This window comes from Cydia fagiglandana, chromosome 1, assembly GCF_963556715.1.
Source record: "Cydia fagiglandana chromosome 1, ilCydFagi1.1, whole genome shotgun sequence".
In the NCBI taxonomy this organism is placed as follows: Eukaryota; Metazoa; Arthropoda; class Insecta; order Lepidoptera; family Tortricidae; genus Cydia; species Cydia fagiglandana.
This window is the reverse complement of record NC_085932.1, coordinates 10,773,232-10,797,457: the sequence shown is the minus strand read 5'-3', so window position 1 is coordinate 10,797,457 and position 24,226 is coordinate 10,773,232. Positions and strand designations below refer to the sequence as shown.

The following is a 24,226-nucleotide window of genomic DNA, read 5'->3' as shown; positions in this document are numbered from 1 at the left end:
CAGAAATACCAATATTAACATAATATAATTTTTTGGCGTGGCTTGGACCGGAAAATAGCTCAGTCTAATTTTTTCACTGGAATGCCATTTTATTGCCGATTTATACATACAAATTGAAAATCTAAAAAAATTACCATGTAACTATACTTTTTTTCAGAAATTGCCTTTTTACTCGCTGTGGAAAATTTCTCTATCCATTTTATTTATTGAATTAAGTTCACAGTTTTCTTTCCATTCAACTATAAAAACATCCAAAAAAAAAACGAGCGTATTCAAAACTAAACATATCGGGAGCAGTGTATAGGGAGCGGGGTGTACAAGAGATGACAGTTCTTTAGGATATTTTGGATTTAAGTATATACGTGACTACTTAGTATATATTTAAAAAGAAATCAGGCTGAGAAATTTCCACTCTCAGTTTTTTATAGTTCTAAAATACATAAACTTGGGTATGCATTTTTTTTTTTGGATTTTCTTACCCACTACGCCAAATTATATTCTAAGATCATATTAGAAGGAAAAAATGGCAGAGCAATTTTCCGATGAAAATGAGCGCCGAAAAAGGAATTATCATAAAAAAAATATTCTCATGTTTGACAAAAGTTTTAGATTTTTTTCTAGTATCACATACTGATACAAATAACTTATTTGGTAAAATAATTTTGGACGGAGGAATTACTCGGTTCAATATATAAACAGATTTGTACTTTTACGTATAAATACCTAACTTAGGAGTGGTTTTTGTTTTGGATATTTATATGTTAGTTTCGGCTCATACTATACAATAACCAAGCAAAATTTCATCGACTGAGAAATTAATGCATGGGTCTCCATACAACAACTTGCTTCGTTTACTACACTACTACCTAATAGATATTAGTTAGGTATGTAGGTATGCGTAACTCTAACTACAGCCCTGTCACTTAAATCGAGGTACTTACCTACTACCTCCTACCTACCTACTCTAGCTTACTCTTACTTACACAGACGTGCGTAGTATCTTCTTATAGTAAACTCAAACACCAATTTTATATCACTAAGTAGGTAGATATTAGGTAGGTATTTTTAAGGTCTTACTGTGAAAACGTGCGTCCTTTCCAATTGGTATTAAATAGACTTAATTCAGAGAAAGTATTTATAAACAAGCCGAGGCGCGTGACGACTAAATACCTCTGAAAAGAAACAACTTGTTTTCACAGAGCTGTCCTGTTTATGGATTCCTACAATTCCATGGCAGGTAGGTTGGTAGGTAGGTAGAAATCATGGCTGGCCCATTTCTGTGTAGGTAAAATTTATCATCATCATCTCAGCCATAAGACGTCCACTGCTGAACATAGGCCTCCCCCTTGGACCTCCATTCGTACCGGTTGGAAGCGACCCGCATCCAGCGTCTTTCGGCGGCCTTAACAAGGTCGTATTGTGTTTTTAAGTAGTCATACTACTACATACATAACTTATGTACCTATATATTAATTATAAACAAACGAACCGGCGTCTACAGAAACCACATATTTTAACTAAGGTGTAGAGTTGTGACGTTCTGATGTGGTAACTACAGCCTTACACTGAACAAGGTCCAACATGTTCTTGGCGGTTTTTTAGATTATTAATATTATTATAAGAGTTACGAACGAACAACAAATTCCATACTTACTTAAACATTTTTAAAACTTACCGAAACCTGAGGTGGATGGAGTTTTCTCTATTACGAAGCCTGCGCTGTGGATCTGAAGATATGCTGTTACTATTATGTTTTTTTTAAAGCTAATAACTCCTACAATACCTAATTAAAAAAAACCGGGCAAGTGCGAGTCGGACTCGCGCACGAAGGGTTCCGTACCATAATGCAAAAAAGGCAAAAAAAAAACGGTCACCCATCCAAGTACTGACCCCGCCCGACGTTGCTTAACTTCGGTCAAAAATCACGTTTGTTGTATGGGAGCCCCACTTAATTTTTTATTTTATTCTGTTTTTAGTATTTGTTGTTATAGCGGCAACAGAAATACATCATCTGTGAAAATTTCAACTGTCTAACTATCACGGTTCGTGAGATACAGCCTGGTGACAGACGGACGGACGGACGGACAGCAGAGTCTTAGTAATAGGGTCCCGTTTTACCCTTTGGGTACGAAACCCTAAAAAACAAGCGGGCATAGCTGAGAGGAAAATGGACTAGCGTTTGTAGGGAGAAGATGGTGTTTTGTGGGTCCGAGCGGTGTTTTCGTAAACGGTGAGATTTATTTGTCCTAAGTTCCAAACTAAGTTGTGGATCGGTCAAGAGCCTTTTGAAGATTCTAACATCATGGTGGGCAGTGGGCATACCCATAATGTATTATCTCCAAGTGGCATAAAGTCTCCTATATTACTTACGTTAGATGATTCATTGTAAGTATATTCGGCACGAGCGAACCTCAATACAAACCGCTACCATTGTATACTCTTAAGTCACTGCAGACTCTTATTCATAAAACTTTACACGCCTTAATTAGTTTAATGTTTTATACCTTTCTTACAAGTACATAAGTTCAAATCACAGATTAAGACAAACCATTAATAAAATTGTATAGCTAACTGCTAAGTAATTGAGGCTTGTAGCGCGTTTATGAATAACGCTAATCATAATAATCAGCTATATGCGCGACTTTGGCGGTCAGACTAATTACTAAGGTTAGGGTAATACGCCAGTAACTGGCCGGTAACATTTAGTAGATAGATATATAGAGATCCTTGACTGGTAAAATTTGATAGATAGATAGAGATCCTTATTCTGTACAATATAAGCGCCAATTCACCATAAGTATGTCTTAAAAAGGTCTTATCCTGATTAACATTTTTCGGGACAGCAGCGCCTGTGAATTCGTATTTATTCCGTCCAAAATGAGGAGAACCAGCTAAATTTTATTCAAATCTAACGAAAAACAAATCCGGCCCAATAAAGACTATCGATTCGAGAATGAAACGAGTTGTGATCGAGAGACCTGTACTACCCGCGTTGCGAGGATTCCATTCGGTGGATGTTTACAATGGCGGAGTCCGGTTGCATCGTTAGCTGGCGACGACCGGCCCGAGCACCACCAGTCTATTGCCAGCACTGGACTGTGAAAGTGATTCCAGTGGTATACCTGCAGTGTTTAATACACTCGTGAGAAGACCTGTGTGGAAATAGGCAGGTAAAAAAAGCTTTAAAAAAATTATGGAGTTCACAGACAAACTTTAAGAAAAAACATCCATCCAATTTTCTCATCCTTCTTTGAAATCGGTTAAAAATTGCAATTTACATGTAATGCATTTAAGTTGAGGTGCCTACAAACTAAAATAGATTAGTGTCCTGTAACTGAATTTTATCTTCGGGTAATGGTGATGGGTATTAGATAGTCAGTCAGTTACAGAGACCCCCTGTTTCCCCTAAACTTTTTACTAATTTTGTTTACCTACTTTGTATACAGGGGTGATCCGAAATCTGTAGCTGTATATTAATTACACATTTTTTTTAAGTGGATATGTATATTATGTATGTGAAATACATATTATTATAATAATCTTAATTAGGGCTCGACTCGAATCAGTGCAATAGATTGAATAGAGTATTGACTCTATTACATGAGTAGAGAGTGAAGTATTTGGCATAAATATATCGCTTGTAGCTGATTGTATTTTCAGCTATAGGTACATAAATAAATTCAAAACAGTTACAACTTTATAATGTTTTATATCTCAGCTATGTATAGTAGGGTATTACAAAGGCTGAACCATTAACGTATGAAATAAATATGATAAACATGAATTTTAATAGAAAAGAAAAATTAATAAAAGTTCTCTCACATATTGAAGTAGCTTTACAATTTACATGATAATAAAGATGAATTACTTTGCTAGTGTACCAGCCGCATGTATGCATGTATATCGTCCGTCCAAATTGTTGGGGACCTTAGGTACCTACACCCTGCGTCTACTACGAACTTTTTGCAAGCGTCCAGCGTACCTACGGATGTGGCAAGTACGAACTATTTTCATAAAAATAAGTCTACAATTACTTTTTTTCGATATTTTATTTTACCTTTTTTACGTAATTGTGTTGACGTGATAGTTCACAAGTAAGCCAAATAACAGCTGCCTAGTACTTAGGGGTCATCCATTAATTACATTACACTTTTAGGGGAAGGGAGGGGGTCAAGAAAATGTGACATATTGTGACATGGGGGAGGGGGGAGACACAAACTTTGTGACGTCACTTTAACTTCATCAGTAACCGAAAATGTATTTAAATTATTTTATTCGTTATACATTTAAATAACAAGTTTTTAAAACGATAATCGTTTTTATTCGTTTAATTTTCTTTCCTATAGTTCGTTTTTTTTAGCATTAGAAAGAACTTGCAAGAAGGTAAGCGATCTTGACATGTCTTTTAATTGAAAAACGCTTTTTAAAAATCAAAAACTATTACTTATGAAAGCCGAAGAATATAAATGATCGTATTAGATTCATAATTGTTACATATTTGCCGTAAGATATTTTTAAAATGTGTTTGTCAATTAAAAGACACATCAAGATTGTTTACCTAATTTCTAATGCTAAAAAAACGAAGTATAAGCAGTTTTGGGTTATAAAAATAAAAATATTTTGATAAAATATTAATAATATTTACTTAATTCGATTTCGCGATTTCGTAGAAAAAATGTAACGTTACACTAGGGGGGAGGGTTTGCCAAATGTGACCAAGTGTGACAAGGAGGGGGGAGGGGTCAAAAAACCTAGAAATTCGTGTGACGTAATTAATGGATGACCCCTTAGAGGAATTAACTGTAAGTCAATAGGGAGTATTACTGCAATGTTCTGCCGCCAGAGTGCAGCACTAGTGCACCCAGGAAACCATAGAGTAACATACATACTAGGCCTTGAACAGTTTTTTGTAAGTTTTCACTATGACATTGATGCATCGAACGAATAAGCAAGAGTGATAGAGAGGCAGAAACCGAATTTTGGATTTTCGTGTTTCGCGGTAGACCCCGTGATTATGCTAGTGACACCATCTCCATCTACACAGAGTTTTGCTTAATATTCCTTAGCTTTGGCTAGCTCAGGTATGTATCTGAGAATATATAATTATTAGTCGCAGTCAGAATATATAATAAGTAGTCATTCATATTTTATAGTGTTTCTTTTACTGCAATTAGGTCAGTTCCAATCCAGTATTGTGTATCACTATCCTGTTTATACAGTAATTTAAGTTTTATTTATTTAAATTACTGTATAAACAGGGAATTGGAACTGAACTAATTGCAATAAAAGAAACACTATAAAGTATCAAATATAAATGATTCATTATGATGATGATGATGAATCATTTAAGCGACTAATTATATATTCTCAGATACTTACCTGAGCTAGCCAAAGCAAAGGTAAATATATCAATTTCTTAGATATATATGTACATAGTATCTACTCATCTACGTTGGGAGTCAAGTTATGTAAAATATGCTGCTATCGATTTTTTTGTTGAAAGTTGACGACAGTACCTACAGCAAACTAGACTAACACTGCCTTTCAACCTAAAGACGTAGAGTCTGTTCGGAAAAAGAAGAGTCGTGGAATATATTGGGCCCTATACATTCCACGACTACTCTTTCCGCACAGTATCTACCTAAATATACAGTCTTCGCCCCATCCGGGTAAACCCTTATCCAGGTTGACAGTTCAAAAATGCCAATTGAATTTGATCCTTCTCATTGTAAATTGAACTAAATTGCCTCTGCTTTGTTTGATAATGATAAGGGTTGAAGAGACTTAAACTAGAAAAAGTTTCATACTTACCTACACGTCCTCATCCTTTTCGCCATTTTTGGAAATATACCATCGCTTAGCACAGTAGATCATATGAGTGAATTGCAAAAAAATTGTACATAGTTAAGGACCTGTAATTAGTCTAAAGTTAATTAATTCCATTGTGTTACAACGATTAAGCCATTTCTATTTAAGTTATATGCATTAAAGTGTGTAAGCGTATGCTATAGAGTATAATATACAATGTGGAAAGATAAGTCGGGCCCTGGAGGGAAACTACCTTAAATCCTTAAGCTGGCTCATTTTACTTAAAGGAAACATTCCTTTATTTTTAAAAATAAACAAATCTGCATTCAAAGATTTTCTAAAACTCGCTTGCCTCGCCCGGGACTCGAACCGACTAAAAATTCCAAAAAAAATAAAAACTTGCAATTTTATTGTACTAGTCGATAAAGTTAATGATAATGATAACATTTCTCCAAGAAACATTAGGTCTTACACTCGTCTGTCGTACAAGATATCCATAAAATCTAATATTTAGTAGGTACTCAAGATTTTTTTAGACAAGCAAAATTAAAGGAAAAAAGGAAAAATCTTTGAATGCAGTTTTGTTTCTTTTTAAAAATAAAGGAATGTCTCCTTTAAGTAAAATGAGCCAGCTTAAGGATTTAAGGTAGTTTCCCTCCAGGGCCCGACTTATCTTTCCACCCTGTATATGTGTATGAATTAAGTACAATAAATACAGTACAATTTATATAAGTACATAGTTAATTTTCGTAACAAAAATGACTCAATTAAGTTAAGACTAGTCACAGCTTCTTAACTGCGCTTAATTACGTACAATTTTTTTGCAATCCACTCGTATTGCACTTAGCGACTCGTGTAAAACGCATTTAAGGTATCATTTTCTTACGTCAAACGCCCAAGTAAAACCATATTTTTCCACAAGACAGTATTATACCATACCTACTAACCCTACGTACAACTTGAAAGTTCGACAAACGACTAACCCCATCCCGAAGTCCGAGCGTTTACGCCTACCTACTTTTTACAACATCACTAAGATTAAAACAATGAAAAACAGCGGACGATTAGGGTCAAATTGCAGATAAATACAACTGAAACATTCTCATAGGAACTCGACAATATGTTTCCGTGAATCGGGAATCCATTGAAGCAACCGGAGAGCTCGTTTCCAACATCGCACGCTTGACCCCATAACAAAGAGCTATTATTCTTACACGGGGCAACGCAACACCGAAGGTTATACATATTTTGCGATGTGGAGATTGATTTCAGCGAATCCGATATAGAATAGGTGGGTGCGGTTGGGTATTAGGTTTTAGAAAATAAAATGTGTTTAATTACAAATAGGTACACATATTAATTCCAAGCTAGGACTACGTATTGCTTGGTTAAAATTCTGTATAGAAGCAGTTTTTAAACGAATTGACCACTTGCAAAGTCAGCGGACCATCGTGGCGCATGCTACGCACGAATACAATTTTCAAGGAGTCCAAATGTTGTTCTCCATTTTAATACAATTTTGCTAAACGTTCTAGACATTTATGCAGTGTGCTTCCATTAACTAAACAATATGTGTATTGGAACGTTGACCCAATTGTAACACAGGATTGACAATAAAGTTATATTAAATAATAATAGATACCAATGTAACTTACCAAGAACGTAATGGACATAACAATTTCAGCCACCAGTCGCCAAATGTTAACTTAAATACATAAATGAAGCTCTACATTCAGCAACCACAAGAAGACTTATATGAGAGGGTTTCACAGCAAACACAGTAGTGTGCAATGCTAAAGTTGATACATGCATGTACTTACTTTGTTTGTTCTGAAATATTCTCACTGCCACCGAATTCGACTGAACCCCAGCGAGCCGACGAGTCACAAGCATTAGGGTAATGTATAAACAACAGGAATGTTATGTACAGTATACGTATAATTCTATATGTAACGTTTTTGTTGTCTTAAATTGCTCTCCGCCTTACAATGAAGAAGAAAGAATATTCACGATGCTGGAATGGACGCCACGAAGACGCCACGTCATTTCAGCCTTTCTAGTTTTATGTAACAAATTGTATTGTAAGAAGAAAGTAACTTAATAATGTAAAGGATGGGGAAAGTACACCTATGTATGGGGTGTTCATATCCTAAATTAGTCCAAATAATAATGTTTATTGGAAATGACAAAAATGTGTAAAAGAAAACTACGTAATGTTATTTATAATTATTGTATTACTTGACCACAGTTTGACGTCACGTAAAATTAATTATATTTTAAATAAACTTGCGTTATAAAATTGCATAAAGCGATCTTGAAAGATAAAATACATAATAAAATAAAACATTATGTTTCCATTCACTGGGCCACATTGAATCAAGTAATATGTCACATATTGTAATTATAAACTACAAAAAATACTTCTATTATTTGTACACTGTAGAAAAACGGGATGATTTTTCATAAAACACAGCTGAAGTGTTTCACATTTTACGATACATTGTTATAAGAATGAATCTACAAATGGATATGTTTGATTTCTCAAGAGCTGAACTAAGGCCCTACGCTAGGCACGTTTAAGGTACCTTTACCCATGGAACGTCACATATGCATATAATCTAATGGAGTGTTCGTTTGTACGTTTGTGAAATTTCTAGTAACATAATATATGTACAGTCAGCTGCATAAGTCTGTACATAGGGGAGTCAACTATCTTTGCAGCTGACTGTATAGCCGCTGATTTTGAAAAAAATAAATGCATTTTATATGGCATCATAATTTCATGTAGTACAATAATAAACATTGACTTGATTGCTTATAAACTAACGTAAAAACATGTTATCACGATTTTATTATCACTGACATGTAATTTTTTAAATGGGGCACTAAAGGCGGCTACCTGCTAAGCGAAAATGATCTTAGGAGACCTTCCCTAACATTTTAAGTAAATAAAATTGGCATTTAGAGATTTTGGAAAAAATCAGCAATAAAGACGTAAATTGTGACGAAATTTTATTTGGTGCCAATCGATTCCGTAGAGACCAACCTGGGGCATTAGAAAAGCTACAAATGAAAAACAATGTATTTTTATATACATTTCGTATGAAGGTAGGTAGTATCTGGTAGCTGCCCTCGGTGCCCCGATTACACATTATTTTTCTTGTGAAACTCGATGCAAGTTGGAAACGGTTATTATTTCGATATCGCTACTGTAAATATTGCCCAGATACAGCCTCTTACATTGCGTTATATTTGGAAACTGCTGCTGTCTTGCTAATTGAATAATGTACATATCAGTGGCGGCGCGTCAAACAAAGTACCTATCAGGAAAGCCGAAGTATATGGCCAGATTAGGCAAGCCGGAGGAGTGAGTTCTATAGACGCCCTACTACTGTTATACATTAATTATTCTACCTATAAGTACTTAGATATAGGGTATTAGTGTCATGGTTAAATAAAATATGGGGCAAGAAAATATAACTGACCATTAATAATTAGAGTTAGCATTAGACATAATATTAGGCTTATTCATATATTTCGAGATTCTTAGTTGAAAAATACTAATAAAGTTTATATGGGCTTCTTTGCGAATTGCCAATAGTAATCGTAAGGAAGATGTAAAAATAAATGAAAATGTGACTTTATTGTGAATTCACAATATCCTAATAAGAATCAATTCACCTTAGTCATATTACAGTTTGTATCAAAGTGAGTGAGTGATTCTATTGGAACTTTGTTGTTTCATTGTTTGTTCTTTGAGTATTAATAATACAATCACAATTAATATTATACTATCTGAAATAATTCTACAAGTTTGTTCTGTTGATTTTAATCATCATCGGTTGCGTCAACTCAATATAAAACTAACCGCTTACGAATTAGACATGCCCATTTTATAAATTTGTTTACTATTAAAATAACCTAAGTTTTGCTAGAATTTGTATTCAGTTCAGTTTGTTTTATATCAAATCAAAGATTCATTGATTGCATAAGATGTATAAAGTGTAAGAAAAAATCGTGTTCGAAACTTTTACGGGTAAAGCAGACGGCGTTCCTTCTTTAAAAAAATGGCTTCCATCAAATTTATGATGATATCGTCAATGACAAAAGTGTGCTGCTTTTAAATTGATAGCTGGCCTTTACAAAAAGCCACGATGGTTTGCCGGGTGTTGGCTAAAGAAGGGTTAAACGCGTTTCAAGACTAATTAATACTTCATTAGCTGCACATTTTCACGTTAGTTCACTACATAATATGTATGTATCTATTAATCTTAGACATTAAACGACATTAAGTTAGGAAATAAACAAAAAAAAAATTGGAGACGGCTTCGCCATTTTGTAGTTTAACCGGATAACAGAAGATGGCGCTGTACGGCGCGTTGTCTTGTGGCAACTGAATTATCAAACTTTTGACAATAAGGCTTATCGCATAATTACGGAGCTTAACTTTATTTACATCGACGCACGAATTTGTCTTATACTTTAAATACACATAAACACGTAATACGATCAATGGATCCTTGTTTTATGTCTAGACGTATGGGAGCAGCCTACCTGGATGACTTGGGCACCGCGCGCGGGATCTTCCTGTGGATGCCTTCCTGCTGGTAGTCCAGGCTGCACGGCCTCAGCAGCTCCTGCCCGCCCTGGTGAAGCCACTTGTTGCACACTATGGACAAATACAAATAGATCAATTGTGGCTTTTCATCAGAGAAGGGTCCTTATGCTTCATCTGCAATAAGAACCTTTTTATCAGAATTTCTATGCCACAATTTCACCGAAGTTTACTTAAACTTAGCAATGCAGCTTAAGCGTACACTGCAGGATTACTTAGATTTATATTTTAGCGTAAAATATTGTAAGTGGATTGTCTAAGGTTTGTAAGCGGTTGACTGTACATGGGACTGTACAGCGCCAATTACTTCAGCAATGAAGAAAGACGTAATGTGCACCCATAGTCAGTCAGTGATGGTGTGAGTATACCGATGTGCAGTCGGATAGGTTACAAAATTGCGAAATTTCCACATAAAGGTAAAAAATAGTTTATTCAAGTAGGCATATTAAAATGCGCTTATGAACGTCAAATAAACATGGAAACATTTTGGAAACTTCTCTCATTTTTCTACGGGAATCTAAATTTTCCTTTTTCAAAAAGATATTTCCTTTGTTTCCTGTGAAATTTCTCTGAAATTTTCCAGCTTTTTGTCAGGTCACCGCAAGTAGCACGTGTGTAGGTGCGAGTACTGACCCCACTTGGAGCCGCGCAGCACGGGGCAGGCGGCGTGGCGCGTGGCCATGTCGCCCTCGCCGGAGGGGTGCAGGTTGAGCCAGAACAGCGCCGCGTTCTTCTCCGGGAACACGCTCAGCCCCAGCTCCGTGAACACCGTCGCGCCGCCTTGCGCCACTTCCGACATCTGTGAACGTCATAATCATTATCAAATTTTCATTTTTAGGGTTCCGTACCCAAAGGGTAAAACGGGACCCTATTACTAAGACTTCGCTGTCCGTCCGTCCGTCTGTCACCAGGCTGTATCTCATGAACCGTGATAGCTAGACAGTTGAAATTTTCACAGATGATGTATTTCTGTTGCCGCTATAACAACAAATACTAAAAATAGAATAAAATATAGATTTAAATGGGGCTCCCATACAACAAACGTGATTTTTGACCAAAATTAAGCAACGTCGGGAGTGGTCAGTACTTGGATGGGTAACCGTTTTTTTTTGCTTTTTTTGTTTTTGTTTTTTTGCATTATGGTACGGAACCTTTCGTGCGCGAGTCCGACTCGCACTTGCCCGGTTTTCCAGTCCCACTGCTGGGCAAAGGCCTCCCCTCTCCTTTTCCAATCTTCCCTGTGCTGAGCAAGATCCCGCCAATTCCGCTGGAAAGCATCCAGGTCGCCCCGCCATCTCTTTCTTGGTCTGACTCTGTTTTCATTACTTATTGTAAAACACTTAAAAATTAAATAAAAAATACGTAGTTTGAAAGTACAATGCGCTAGGGCCGAAAGTCGAAACGTATATATCACTTTCAATCCGCTTCTTTGATAAAACAGTGAGCCACTTTCAAAGCATTACAAATTACTTACTCATTAGATGATGCATTTAATACGATTGAAGGGCACCACATATTGGTGCTACTAAGTCGCTGATGTAGTATGAGAGCAAAACTGTTCATTTTTATTATGTAAAACTTCAATTTTAACAAACGTTTTGTATTCGCGTCAATTGTATTTGCTAATTTTTATACAAAATGTATTTTAATTTTCCAAGCATGAAGCTTGATACAAATACATAAGGTAACATTTTGAAATATAGGACTACAGTTTATTTACTTACATAAAACAGCACGGTGGCAATTCTGTTGCCATCGAAATGGTTGAAGGCGTTTTCATATTTCTGTAAATAAACATAATCTTAAAGTTAGTGTACTTGCAAGTGCAGCCAATAAAATAGAAATATTTTAATGACATTTAGTTTTTTATTGAGTTCCCTTAGAATACGATTGAAAATATTCAGATAATATGTTATGATTTATTCACTTTAGATTGTCAATTAAGGGTCAGTTGCATGAAACAGTCTGTAACCGCTAGAACCTTAGCTAAATTTTATCAGAAGTTTCATAATTCATTGCTGAATGACGTCGATCAGTCCATCAATTGTGGTCGGTGAAACCGACCCTGTAAGTCATCTTTTGCTCCCAGCCACCAGCACTTGTGTTTTGTGGGATAGCGCGTTATAAGTAATGGTGGAGTACCCTCGCGAAGTCGTAGTGCGGCTCGTAGTGCCCGCCGATGCCGTAGTTGACGACCTGCAGCTCCTCGGCCGAGCCGACGTCGAGGCCGGTCATGTGCCGCACGCGGCGGGTCAGGCGCGCCACCACGCCCGCCTCCGCGTCGCGCAGCCACGCAGACTTGCTGATGCGGTAGTGCGCCGGCACCAGCTCGCCCGTCTTCGGGTCGTGCACCACGGCACGTTTGAACTGGGAAGGGAAGGTATTGTTAGTCGAGTCGATCCCGTTTGTCCAGTTATTCCATTGGCTAAATAAATAACTTTGAGAAAGCAGGTCTCGATTTGTTCCAAGAATTATTCTAGAGCTGACAACTTGACAAGGTAAAACAAATGAATAGGTATGTCTGGTCGACACTTATTGCGCGGTATAAAAAAATTGTGGCGGAATACATGGCATTTATAGTTTTTATTCTTAACTAATGAATGATTATGCTTTGGTTTTAACAGTCACAGAAACGGGATCATTCCTGTCAATTTGATGATAATGTTTGTATTATTTAATATCTCCCAACTAGTGATATGCGACTTCATTGTATTATCTTCAGAACGACTAGCACTTGATACAACCAAATATCTGACCAGCGATGGCGAGGCGTTAATAAAACTCTATTTCTGTTGGTTTTGTCTCCACTATGTGACAGGTTGGGACCTCCTTCTAAACAACAGATAAATATGCTTGTGTTTCAAAATAAAGTAATCTAAAGTATCTAAACTAGCTCCAACTTGCCCACAGATACCTTTCAAGATATTGACTTACCCTCGGCATGGCCATGTCCTGGATTTGCTGGATCTCGGCGTCGCTGATGACATCGTGGAACACAAACACGTCTGGGCTTATATACACCTGCTCCACCTTAAATGGTGCTAGCCGCAGGAAAGGATGATTCTCCGTCAAGTAACGACAGTTCAGTCTGAAAATACAATGGTTATGGCTGTCAGCAACGTTTCACATTTGAAATTTAAATATAATAGGTATAAAAAAAACTTTGACTTGTGATAAACGTGGTGGGTCATGTTACTCATGTTCATCATAAATTAATATACATAAATTAGAGAAGTTACATATTTTGCGACTCTCGTAGCGATTGTTTCTGATAATATGTATACCTACACCGAATCAAGGAAATTATCAATTTAAAATTTATAATGTGGATTTTGCTGGGCAGATTGAATGCATGTAGCAGAATTGGGGCCAGGGAAAATAGTCTAAATGTGACCAGTAGTACCTTTTAGCAATTTCGCTGGATATCTCCATCTCGCCGCGGCACAACGCCTCATATTTTTTTCTCTCGATGGCGTAATCTCTCATCTCGTCGGACACCTCGGGCTTCGACGGCTCTTCCCCGGTTTCCTGTCGCAACGGATACAATAAATGATAACAGAAAATATGGAGGGATATTTTTTGATAGTACAGTCAGCAGCAGAAGTTGCTAAGTTAAAATTACCTTGACACGTCTTAGCAATAAAGTCGCGTCAAGATCATTTGGAAAACTTCGCCCGCTTAGCAACTATTGCCGCTGACTGTACATGACTTTATTTAGAGTTAACGCATGAGGCGAATAATTTTAAATTAATAAATGGAATATCCGGAAATTTTGATAATTAGTAATCAGTCATGTAAGATGTAATTTTAGAACGTGTTATTTTCGAACAGGTAGAAGTACCTAAACGAAGGTGTTCAAATAGACCCGATGGCTTCCTGATTTTCTTAAGAATAGAATTCTGCTCAGGTTATTTTGAATATCCCACTTCTGCTGCTTACTTGCATACCTATTTAGCAAACAAGAGTGAATTAAAATCTTGTCACTCGTGTGCGTCGTTGATAGTTACATTTTGAGGCATTTAAATTCACCTTTATGTAAAAGTTTAAGATTTTTCTATAAAAGACCATCTACCAAGCACGTTACTGGAACGTGATACATAATTCCATCTAACAAACTGTGCTACTATTGCCTCCTGACTGACGGGACAGAATAACAACAAGAAATTGTTAACCCATCCACAAACTTTGCAAGTTGTGTTTAAATTTGTAGGTACTTTTACATTTTAGTTGTTGTGTTAGTGTATATTGGTTGTGATTTACTAACCCCTCGCTGCCTCCTCCGCGTCGCTTTCTCCTCCTCGGTGATAGATTTCTTGAAGTGCGGCACATTGCCCCGCGCCCGCGGATGTTCAGGGTCTAAGGCAAGCAGCTTTTCCGTCCATTCTAGGGCACTCTTCACGTCTCCTGCAATATGAAAAAATACACTGTTTGTACCGTATCTGCATTGTAAACAAGTTAACGACACTGATGACAGAGCCTATGATAAAGCATACTGGTTCGTAGTAGTTTATAACCCTGTAAGCTGCAGTTTTTTATTATTTCTAAATGCTAAGGTAAGCAAGACAAAACAGATCAATAATTTCAACTTTACTTTGTTTACGTAGAGAGAGAAAGGATTTATTTCTAGATTTTAATTTGGTTATAATATAACTTACAATCTTCATTTACAGGCGAGCCCTTCAAACAATGTGAGAAGCTGATATAATCGAGCAACTCTATCTCCGTGAAGGAGTGCGAGACGGTCTCCTCACGCAGCTTGCTGAGCGCCAGTGAGCGCCTCCAAGGCCCACGCCAGTGATCTCTTCGTCATGTTGTACGTATAATATTGTCAGGCGACTCACCCTTCAGGTAATACGAGAATCTGATGTAGTCGAGCAGGTCTATCTCCGCGAAGGAGTTCGAGACGCTCTCCTCACGCAGCTTGCTGAGCGCCTCCATGGCCCACGCCAGTGATCTCTTCGTCATGTTGTATGTATAATATTGACAGGTGACTCACCCTTCAGATAATGCGAGAAGCTGATGTTCTCGAGCAGGTCTATCTCCGTGAAGGAGTGCGAGACGTTCTCCTCACGCAGCTTGCTGAGCGCCTCCATGGGCCACGCCAGTGATCTCTTCGTCATGTTGTATATATAATATTGACAGGTGACTCACCCTTCAGGTAATGCGAGAAGCTGATATCCTCGAGCAGGTCTATCTCCGTGAAGGAGTGCGAGACGCTCTCCTCCCGCAGCTTGCTGAGCGCCTCCATGGCCCACGCCAGTGATCTCTTCGTCATGTTGTACGTATAATATTGACAGGTGACTCACCCTTCAGATAATGCGAGAAGCTGATGTACTCGAGCAGGTCTATCTCCGTGAAGGAGTGCGAGAGGCTCTCCTCACGCAGCTTGCTGAGCGCCTCCATGGCCCACGCCAGTGATCTCTTCGTCATGTTGTACGTATAATATTGACAGAAGACTCACCCTTCAGGTAATGCGAGAAGCTGATGTACTCGAGCAGGTCTATCTCCGTGAAGGAGTGCGAGACGCTCTCCTCACGCAGCTTGCTGAGCGCCTCCATGGCCCACGCCAGTGCGTTCTCGTAGTCCTTCATGTTGTACAGCGCTCGCATCAGCTCGTAGCAGTCCGCCGCCGACATGGGGAAGCTGTGAAACATGGTGATTACTTGGTGGTACTCAACTTGCAAGTACGAGTAAAGCCAACGATATTGTACCTACTGTCTATAAGATAGATTAGACAGATAGATAGCAAATTGGTAAATGTTTTTTATACCGTAAATACGTAAATAGTGAAAAAATTGCCGTTCTCGGGGATCATAAGCGGTCACTTTTGACTGAGGCTACGCTCATTTTAGGCAGGAAAATCAACCCTCAGATAGACAGGGTCGCAGGAAAAAATCCCTGCAAATGCCAATATTGAAGTTCTAAGCCATTAAATGTACACCAGTATTTAGTGGCTATGATAAAATTTACAACAATTTACCAAAAGTCGATACTATGTAGGTAGTCGGGGTGTTGTCACGTTCCTAGTGTATTCTAGAATATACCCAGAGAATCTTCTGCCTCTCAAGTCCTTCAGCGTCCAGTACTGAACATATTCAATAATGAAACTTACCTGTACTTCACTCCGTTGAGTACGCCCTGTGCGAGCTCGTGAACATTTAAGTGGTAGGTGGTCTGTAATCTTGTAAGAGCTTGCGCCGCTCCCGCCAAGTCTTCTAATGTGGGGTACTTCACGTCCGCGTGGTTCATCGTAATGTTCTTTATGTATTCTGCAAGCGATAAAAGACTGTGCTTAACTTCTTTGTAGGCAAATACATTAACGGTTTTCATGTAAGTTTAGTAGGTTTTAAGAAACAGTAATGAAAAAGAAATGAGTACCAACCTGTGCCAATTTTTATACTATCTTCTATATCATCTAATTCAGTAGTCAGTCTTTTAATCAAGGTAAATGCGTTGATAGGATTACCCAAATAGTTGGGAATGTCTTCCATAGCTTTTTCATGCTCGAGCTTGTACAGGTCCAAGTGCCTACAAAAAGGGCGTTATGAGTTTATTTCATCATTGTACCATCTCAATCAGTCGATGAAGGTTTTTTTTTTTTTAGTATGAATGGGCTTACTCATGGCCACAGACTAGCCGAGGCGTAGACGTGGCCCACGATGGAGCGAGCTCGCCCAGAAGGTGCCTGTTCACTCTTGATTTGAAGGTTGCCGGGTTATAAGAACACGGAAATATAGACGCCGGCAAGGAATTCCATTCCTTGGCAGTGCGCATAAGGAAAGTAGAAGCAAAGCGCTTCGTGCGAATTCAAATCTTGCTTTGTGTGTGTTCAAATCTAGCAAATGATGCGCCGCAATTGTACGTTTCGAAAGGATCGCTAACTCTCGCGTGGCGTACGGATCTAGTGCATAATTATTTTCCATAGTATTTCCACTGAAACGTACGAACGTGTTTTGCTAACTATTTCAGTCAGTTTCGATAGAAAAAGTACTGAGGTTGATTTAAGAAGTATGACAAATACTTGCCATTTGGCTACGGAAGCCTAAAAAGCACTGTATAGTTGAGAACAGGCGAGACAGTGACTAAATCATTTAGATTGGTGTTCAAATTATAGAGCGTTGCTCCGAGACCGAGTACATTAAATACAATAACTAAATAAACGGTGGGTGACGACGCCGGTCTATTTGAAACATTGTGCGACGGTACCTATATAATAGTTTAGTTTAGTTTTCAAATGAAACTTTCTGTTAAACCTTGTAATTCGACAGTAAAGTCGAAACAACAGTCGGAAGCATAAATTCATTCTCTTCAATACATAAAAAGGCAGCTGCTTAGGTTTTGATTGACGGTGAAGCAGTTTTAAGTGTTTCAACTAATTAGGTATAGGTATATCAGTTTAAAACACATAATTACGATTATAGTCAGAACGTTTCACGACGAACTAAATTTGTTATTGCTTGATTGAATCCAATTTAGGACATTCCGTAAAAAAATAAGTTTTCGGTTTTCATTTATTAACAAAATACGGTTAACGCATTCACTGCCAGGGGGCGTGGCCTAGGACCAAACTTGTATGACGGTGAACGCACATGTGCGTTGGGGGCAGTGAATGTGTTAATGTTTAAGAAAAGATCCATTTCTATGCAGGCGTGGTTTTGTAGTAAAACGTTGAACTTACCTTTTCAATACAGCGATTCTTTCCTCTTCCTTAATAATATAATGGTCTAAGTCATCAATGATCCTCTTGTGCGTCTGTAGCAGTGGCTCCATCTCGGCTATGGCCGTGAACAGCTCCGCGTGGGTCCATGACTCCAGGTGCAGAAGGAAGAAGCTTAGGCATGCTATGTGCGAGATTTTAGGAACCATTTTTGACGTACTGTTAACCTGAAAAAAACAGTTCGTTGTGCATAAGTTACATACAGGTAGAGTAGTTAAATCACCATATCGGATACGTAGTAACTACCATCAGTACGGAGTACTGCGGCGGAGGTTGAACGCCAAATCAGGGGAGTTATAATTAATTATAGTTCGTTTTTTTTAGCATTAGAAAGAACTCCACAGAAGCAAGCGTGCAGTTTTTATCAGGTTCTTTAATTGTTAATAATTATTGAATTATCTAATGTAACATGGTCAATACATATAATTTACTTCAAATTATTGCCGCTAAAAGTGCTGGGTTTGGAACCACACGCTTACTTCTGCGAAGTTCTTTCTAATGCTAAAAAAAACGGACTATAACAATTGCTAAATTTCTTTCCGTCACAACTCCTGCTTCGGAGCCGAACTTTTCAGACATTTAATTACAAAAGATAGAACCCAGTATTTCAAAAATCCTAATATTATATGAGCTAAGTAAAATTGCACAAATCCTTCAACGTATTTCCCATATCTCATGTTTAACTGATGAACATTGGTCTTTGGGGTCGCCTGGTGAAACTAAGTTCAAAATGACTTTGTAGAAGATGTCTTGAAAACATATTTGCATTGATTTGCATAATGCATCGCTTAAAATTTTATACTGCTGGTGCCTACAAGTTCTTATATTTACTTTAAAAAGTAGCTTACAGGTAAGGATAATAGCACTTAAATTAAATACAGTAGAATGGATTTAAATATTATACGAGTATGATTCATCATTTTGTTTCAAGGAAGCGTCTTCGCATTTTATCGCCTAATTATAGTAATTATGAATGAAACAATGGAACATATATCTGTAAACCAACAAAAACCTCCATTTGTGGAAAAAACGTGGTTATCATTCATTTTTAAAACATTGCAGTTAATCAAGGTTTTAGTCTAACCAGTCACATGTTTTCCTCGTTACGTATATTCATATCAATCTTCCAGTTGAATTCCTTGACCGTACTTCGACGTGTCCAAATGTTCGATTAATATTTCTTCCATATAAGTTAGCATAGTACCTACCTAATCTCCTTCGGGTAGATACCGAATATTAATAACAGCCAAACAAAATTGCTCGCGGTTGCAAACGTGCGATAATGGGCTGAGGTCATTTGAATAATTCGAAAGATACCGTTTTTTGGGCAAACCGGTCAAATCAAGGAAAAGTATGGTAATTTTTTTAATTCTTTGCAATGTGAACGGACAGGGCGTTGACTGTAGGTATGTCACGGTATGTTGTTCATGCCTTTTGTACCGCCACATATCCGCATCAATACGCATGCGGCATAATGCACCGGTCATTTGTAAGGTTCAACTGGAATTAGGTACATATGCCTATTAAATACTTGGATTTCCACACTGTATTGACTGTATAAACAAACAGCAATGGGCTTGAAAACTGCCCGGGCCCCACCTACTTCAATAGCTTAACAAGCGCATCGCCGAGCCAACTTATTCAAATAAGGTCTTCGGTTATGGTTCATGTATTTACGAACGTCGTAGTCACATCCAAATCAATATAGGTAACTATTTGTGAAGATAACAAGCTCAGTAAAAAGCCCGTCGTATACCGTAAAAACTTGGTGACATTGGGAAAATGGGACTTTGGTAGTTGGTAGTTTAATAATTTCACAGGACGTGTGCTTAATAGTGTTAAGAAATTAGGTAGAAACAGAAAATAAATAGTGAGTGATGAGTTGATGACGAGTTATGCAAGATGAGATTAATAGTTTTGTGTAGGTAGGTATTTAATTATCGATTGGGTCAGTTGGTCAATACACATATGGCTATATAACTTGAGGTTTGCAGTAGAATACGTGCTAAGCGCGTATTCACGGTCTGACCCACGGAATACAATCGGACTTACTTATTAATCAATTACGTAGGTACCTAGCTAACTATACCACATTGAAAAAGCATTTGCATAAATTAAATAACTGCTGCTTTTGATTCAAGTCTCTATCTGCTCTTTGGTAAGCTTTATACTTTCGGTGTTCTGTAGCTCCTGAAATAGCCGAAGCACGCTTTCAGACGAAATTTACGTCTGTCCGTAACTTAACCAAGACTTGCGAAAACGCTAACTAAATCGCATAACATTAACATTGTTGATTATTTTAGATATAACATGTAATATACGTGACACGTTAAGCATACGCCCTCCCCGTGTAGAGTAGGTATACTCTCGTTATCAATCATTCAATGAAGAGAATCGTTGTCAGCGTCCCCACTGGAATGATTATAGCAGATGTGTTCACTTTCAGACTCTGCTGTAGTGTAGAGCTTTATGCTATGTAGAATCATTACTAGGTACCTACATATTGCTAAATGAGGCATTCTTGTGAAGGTTTGCATAAGTGTGGGTGTACTGATGGATATCTTAGTCCAAGGCGAAACAGTTAGTTTTGGATGATGTCATGAATAAAATGAAGAGCTAAACGATGTTAGGTAGTAAAACAACATATTTATAGTTAACGATCTGCTTACAGCTCTCGAGCAAACGCCATTTCCATTTTTTTTAAGACCATAAGAAGATCCTGAGGACCTTATGATCTTAAAAATAGAGACGGTAGAGTACGATATAGTTGCCTATACGACAGATGAGGTAGTTGGGTAATTTTGCTTTCTGATGGTTGATACTTCTTCGTGCCACTTACTTATGACAAAAAGAAGATTGTGCTACCCTGGCTAATAGAAAATACATTTAAAAATTCGTTTGTACTGTACCTAAGCATAATTTGCGTATATGTTTTACCTTTCGTTTCGTTTCCTTGTTTTTCGTAATAGCCGGCACTAAATCAGGTCAAACAATCAGTATTTTACCACTCTCCTACACTACGAAACTGCAACCAATAGGTACTAACTAAGTTTTTCGTTTCATTACTGTCTACGACACAGCTTGAAAGCTCCATTCAAGTTCTAAACACACGTGTAACGTAAATATTTCTGTTTCCGCATTTATTTGACCGGCGGCGGCGGCGGGATTGCGGGTCAACGAACAAATGACTACCGGCGGCTAGCGGCGAGCCGATGACCTTATCACAAATGTTTATAAATGTCGCGACTCGTTTAAATATTAATAATTACTCTATATAGAAGAGCGCGGAACACTATGGAATGGTTTCGTAGGCAAGTGGCTACAACGGATTGGTCGCGGCGGTGCTGACGCGGCCCGGCGTGCGCCGTAATTATGATTACGATCGGGATTTTTCTGGAATGGGCTTCCTGTGACTGTGATATGTGCGCGACTGTACTATATAATCTGCGACTGTACGAAATGGTTAACTTGAATATATCAGCTGATTTAATCGCCCATAGGTTGTTGCGCGCGCCAATAAAGTTTTTTTTTAAATATAGTGGAGTCTTAGGAATAGGGTCCCGTTTTTACCCTTTGGGTATGGAACCCTAAAAAACAATGTTAAGCCCATCAAATAAAGGAGCCATTTATATAAATTATTTGTCAAGAAAACATACATTTTTAGGCAAAGCTATTAACAAGATATGCTTCTTCCAACTAAATCATATCACAACTCACAACTAAAGTTGTGTTAGTGTGTTAAGTCTATTGACATCCACCCACATGCCATACCTTAGCAAGCTTTACCTTTAGCAATATGTTTTCAATGTGTAGTAACATAAGTAATTCATGTATTTACCCATTATTACACAGATCAAAAATTCAGATTCAATGATTTACAAATGTACAAGATTAAAAAAACAAATAAATCAGTATTGCATTTGGTATTAATAAAAGACTAGACCAGGTATTAGTAAAAAGTTTATATAGACAAACAAAAAATGTTGCAAGGTACATTTAGCCGGGTACCTATAGCCTAATAGAATTTAATACCCTTAATTTTTATATTTACCTAGTTATAAGTTTGTAAATTTAATTACCATTAGACCCTAAATATAATATCATCAAACAAACATTGTATGTTGATCTAAAGTCTTAGAAAAAGCATGATAGAAGATTCTATTTCTTCTTAGTTTAGTTAAAGAAGGCTATCTTGTCTAGATAATTAATAATGTTAAATTTAAATAGGTACCTATATAGCTTAGACATGAAACATGAACGTAAATTTAAGTCACATTAAAATAAAATATCAATAGGTGCAAAATGGAACCAGAAATAATAAAAAAGGATGAAAAATTGTGTCTTAGTTCTAGTTTCCTTAATTCAAAATTATACCGCAAAGTTTCTTTTTACTCTCTAAATTTGTGACAGCAATGTAATGTATTAATGTTAAACGACTAGAAATACTAAGATTAATCTATTCTTTTGAATACCTAGCAACCAAGAGAACTTCTGTTAAAATGATGTAGGTACGAGCTTTACTTCTGCGTTTACGTTTATCTTGACCGGAATATAGACGGAAGGGGGTCACTATTACCCAGAATCTATCTCATAAGCTTGTATTATTCACTGAACTTACCTGAATAACACTAAAATGCCATACCAACTCTCTTCGTTTTCTCAGTTAACGTTAATTGAATAATTGAGTATTAACAGAGGAAAGTCATGAAGTCTAGTCATAGAAGTAGACCACGATAATATAAAAACACACAATGTCGACCTACGTACACTACGGGTGACGATAATTCATTCGCTGATTTTTTTTCACGTATTCAATTCATTTCGGTTTCTTTGTTGTAGAATATGACATTGACATTTTGTATTATGGACATAATGTGCAGCCAAACAGTACATGACCGGATAATCGTTAGGCTTCTACAGACCTTGCAATAAATGGCAGGCGTTTTTAGAAAATTGCTGGCCAAGTACGAGCAACGAATTCAATCCATTGATCAAACAAATGCCACGATGTATTACAAATGGCATCTAAGACTTAGTTGACTTTACTGGCGTACCGGAATGCGATCCTGGTACGGTGCGAGCTTGTCTTAGAGCATTTAATAACTGGAGTCACCTTTAAGAGCTTACCCCTCTGCCGAAAAACTTTCACAATTGTGCAAATTTTTGTATAGACTGACGTATAACTGACATGACTATTTGTGCGTTACGTACAAAACAGCCAAACGTTTGACGTGCCCCTTCCCCGCAAAAATCGGCAGACTGTTTTGTACAGAAAACATAGACCCAAAGAGTAAAGTAAGTATAATAGGTAAAGAGAGCCCTCTTGAAGCATTTTATGGAAACTCATTTGAAAGCGCCATCTCTGATTCTCCCCCGAATCTAAGTATGTATGTGTGCGTGTACAACTACATATGCATCCATACGTGTACTTTCGTCCCACATAATATTAGGTCTACTTGGTCGGTTTAAAAGTCCATTTTTTGATTGGTTTCTTGTAACAAATAACTGTAATTGTTTACAAGGAGTCAAACAAAAAATGTACTTGTAAACCGCCCAAGTAGACCTAACATTATGTGGAAAACGTTAATTAATGTTATCAATAATGGAATTTAAAAAAAAAACAGAATATTAAAGTAAATATGTTTATTGCTTTCATTTTGTTGATAGCGTAATACAATAAGTGTAGGGAAAATAGTAACAGAGACAATAGAATAAGTGTAGGTACTCGTAAAGAAGCAAACTTGTTGTTTACCTCTCGTGCTTATATCGAGATCAAAACATGCGAAATATTCCAAAATTACTAGTGTATAGAGAGATTTAAAAAGTGGAATCTTGATCGTTGCAGAGTCACGAGAAGCGAGCAAACTTTGCTGCCGAGAGTAATTCATGTTTTACTCCACATGATCGCTAGGAAAGTACAATTTTTGGTAAATAATAGAAAAGAAGGCGTGTGGTGAAAAAGCATTCACACACAAGAAAATACATGTTAATAAGAAAATTTACTACACCATAAGAATAAGAAGAGCCTAAAAATATGCGTTATACCAGTGCAAACTCCATTTAACATATTTTATTTTTGTAATGTT

The 24,226-nt window shown here is 37.3% G+C and overlaps 1 protein-coding gene across 1 annotated transcript; it reads right to left on the bottom strand.

The window, feature by feature from the left end:
- Positions 1-8,051: 8,051 nt before the first annotated feature.
- On the bottom strand, positions 8,052-22,933 carry LOC134663672 (prolyl 4-hydroxylase subunit alpha-1). The gene is made up of 12 exons (XM_063520120.1): positions 22,759-22,933; positions 18,102-18,307; positions 16,806-16,951; positions 16,536-16,692; positions 15,885-16,066; positions 14,688-14,827; positions 13,827-13,951; positions 13,358-13,511; positions 12,566-12,790; positions 12,148-12,207; positions 11,057-11,222; positions 8,052-10,477 (listed from the first exon to the last, which is right to left on the bottom strand). Exons 2-12 carry the CDS (start codon positions 18,287-18,289, stop codon positions 10,359-10,361), a joined length of 1,662 nt encoding a protein of 553 aa, XP_063376190.1. The 5' UTR covers positions 18,290-18,307; positions 22,759-22,933; the 3' UTR covers positions 8,052-10,358.
- Between the last annotated feature and the right edge of the window lie 1,293 nt (positions 22,934-24,226).

What these genes read in the sequence shown, in the direction of transcription:
- LOC134663672 (XM_063520120.1), bottom strand. Translation starts at nt 18,289, where the DNA reads ATGGTTCCTAAAATCTCGCACATAGCATGCCTAAGCTTCTTCCTTCTG. An exon ending in TAGTATAAAAATTGGCACAG is followed by an intron (nt 16,693 to 16,805) that starts GTTGGTACTCAT and finishes TATCGCTTGCAG; the next exon opens with AATACATAAAGAACATTACG. An exon ending in CTTCTCGCATTACCTGAAGG is followed by an intron (nt 14,828 to 15,884) that starts GTGAGTCTTCTG and finishes TTCATATTGCAG; the next exon opens with GAGACGTGAAGAGTGCCCTA.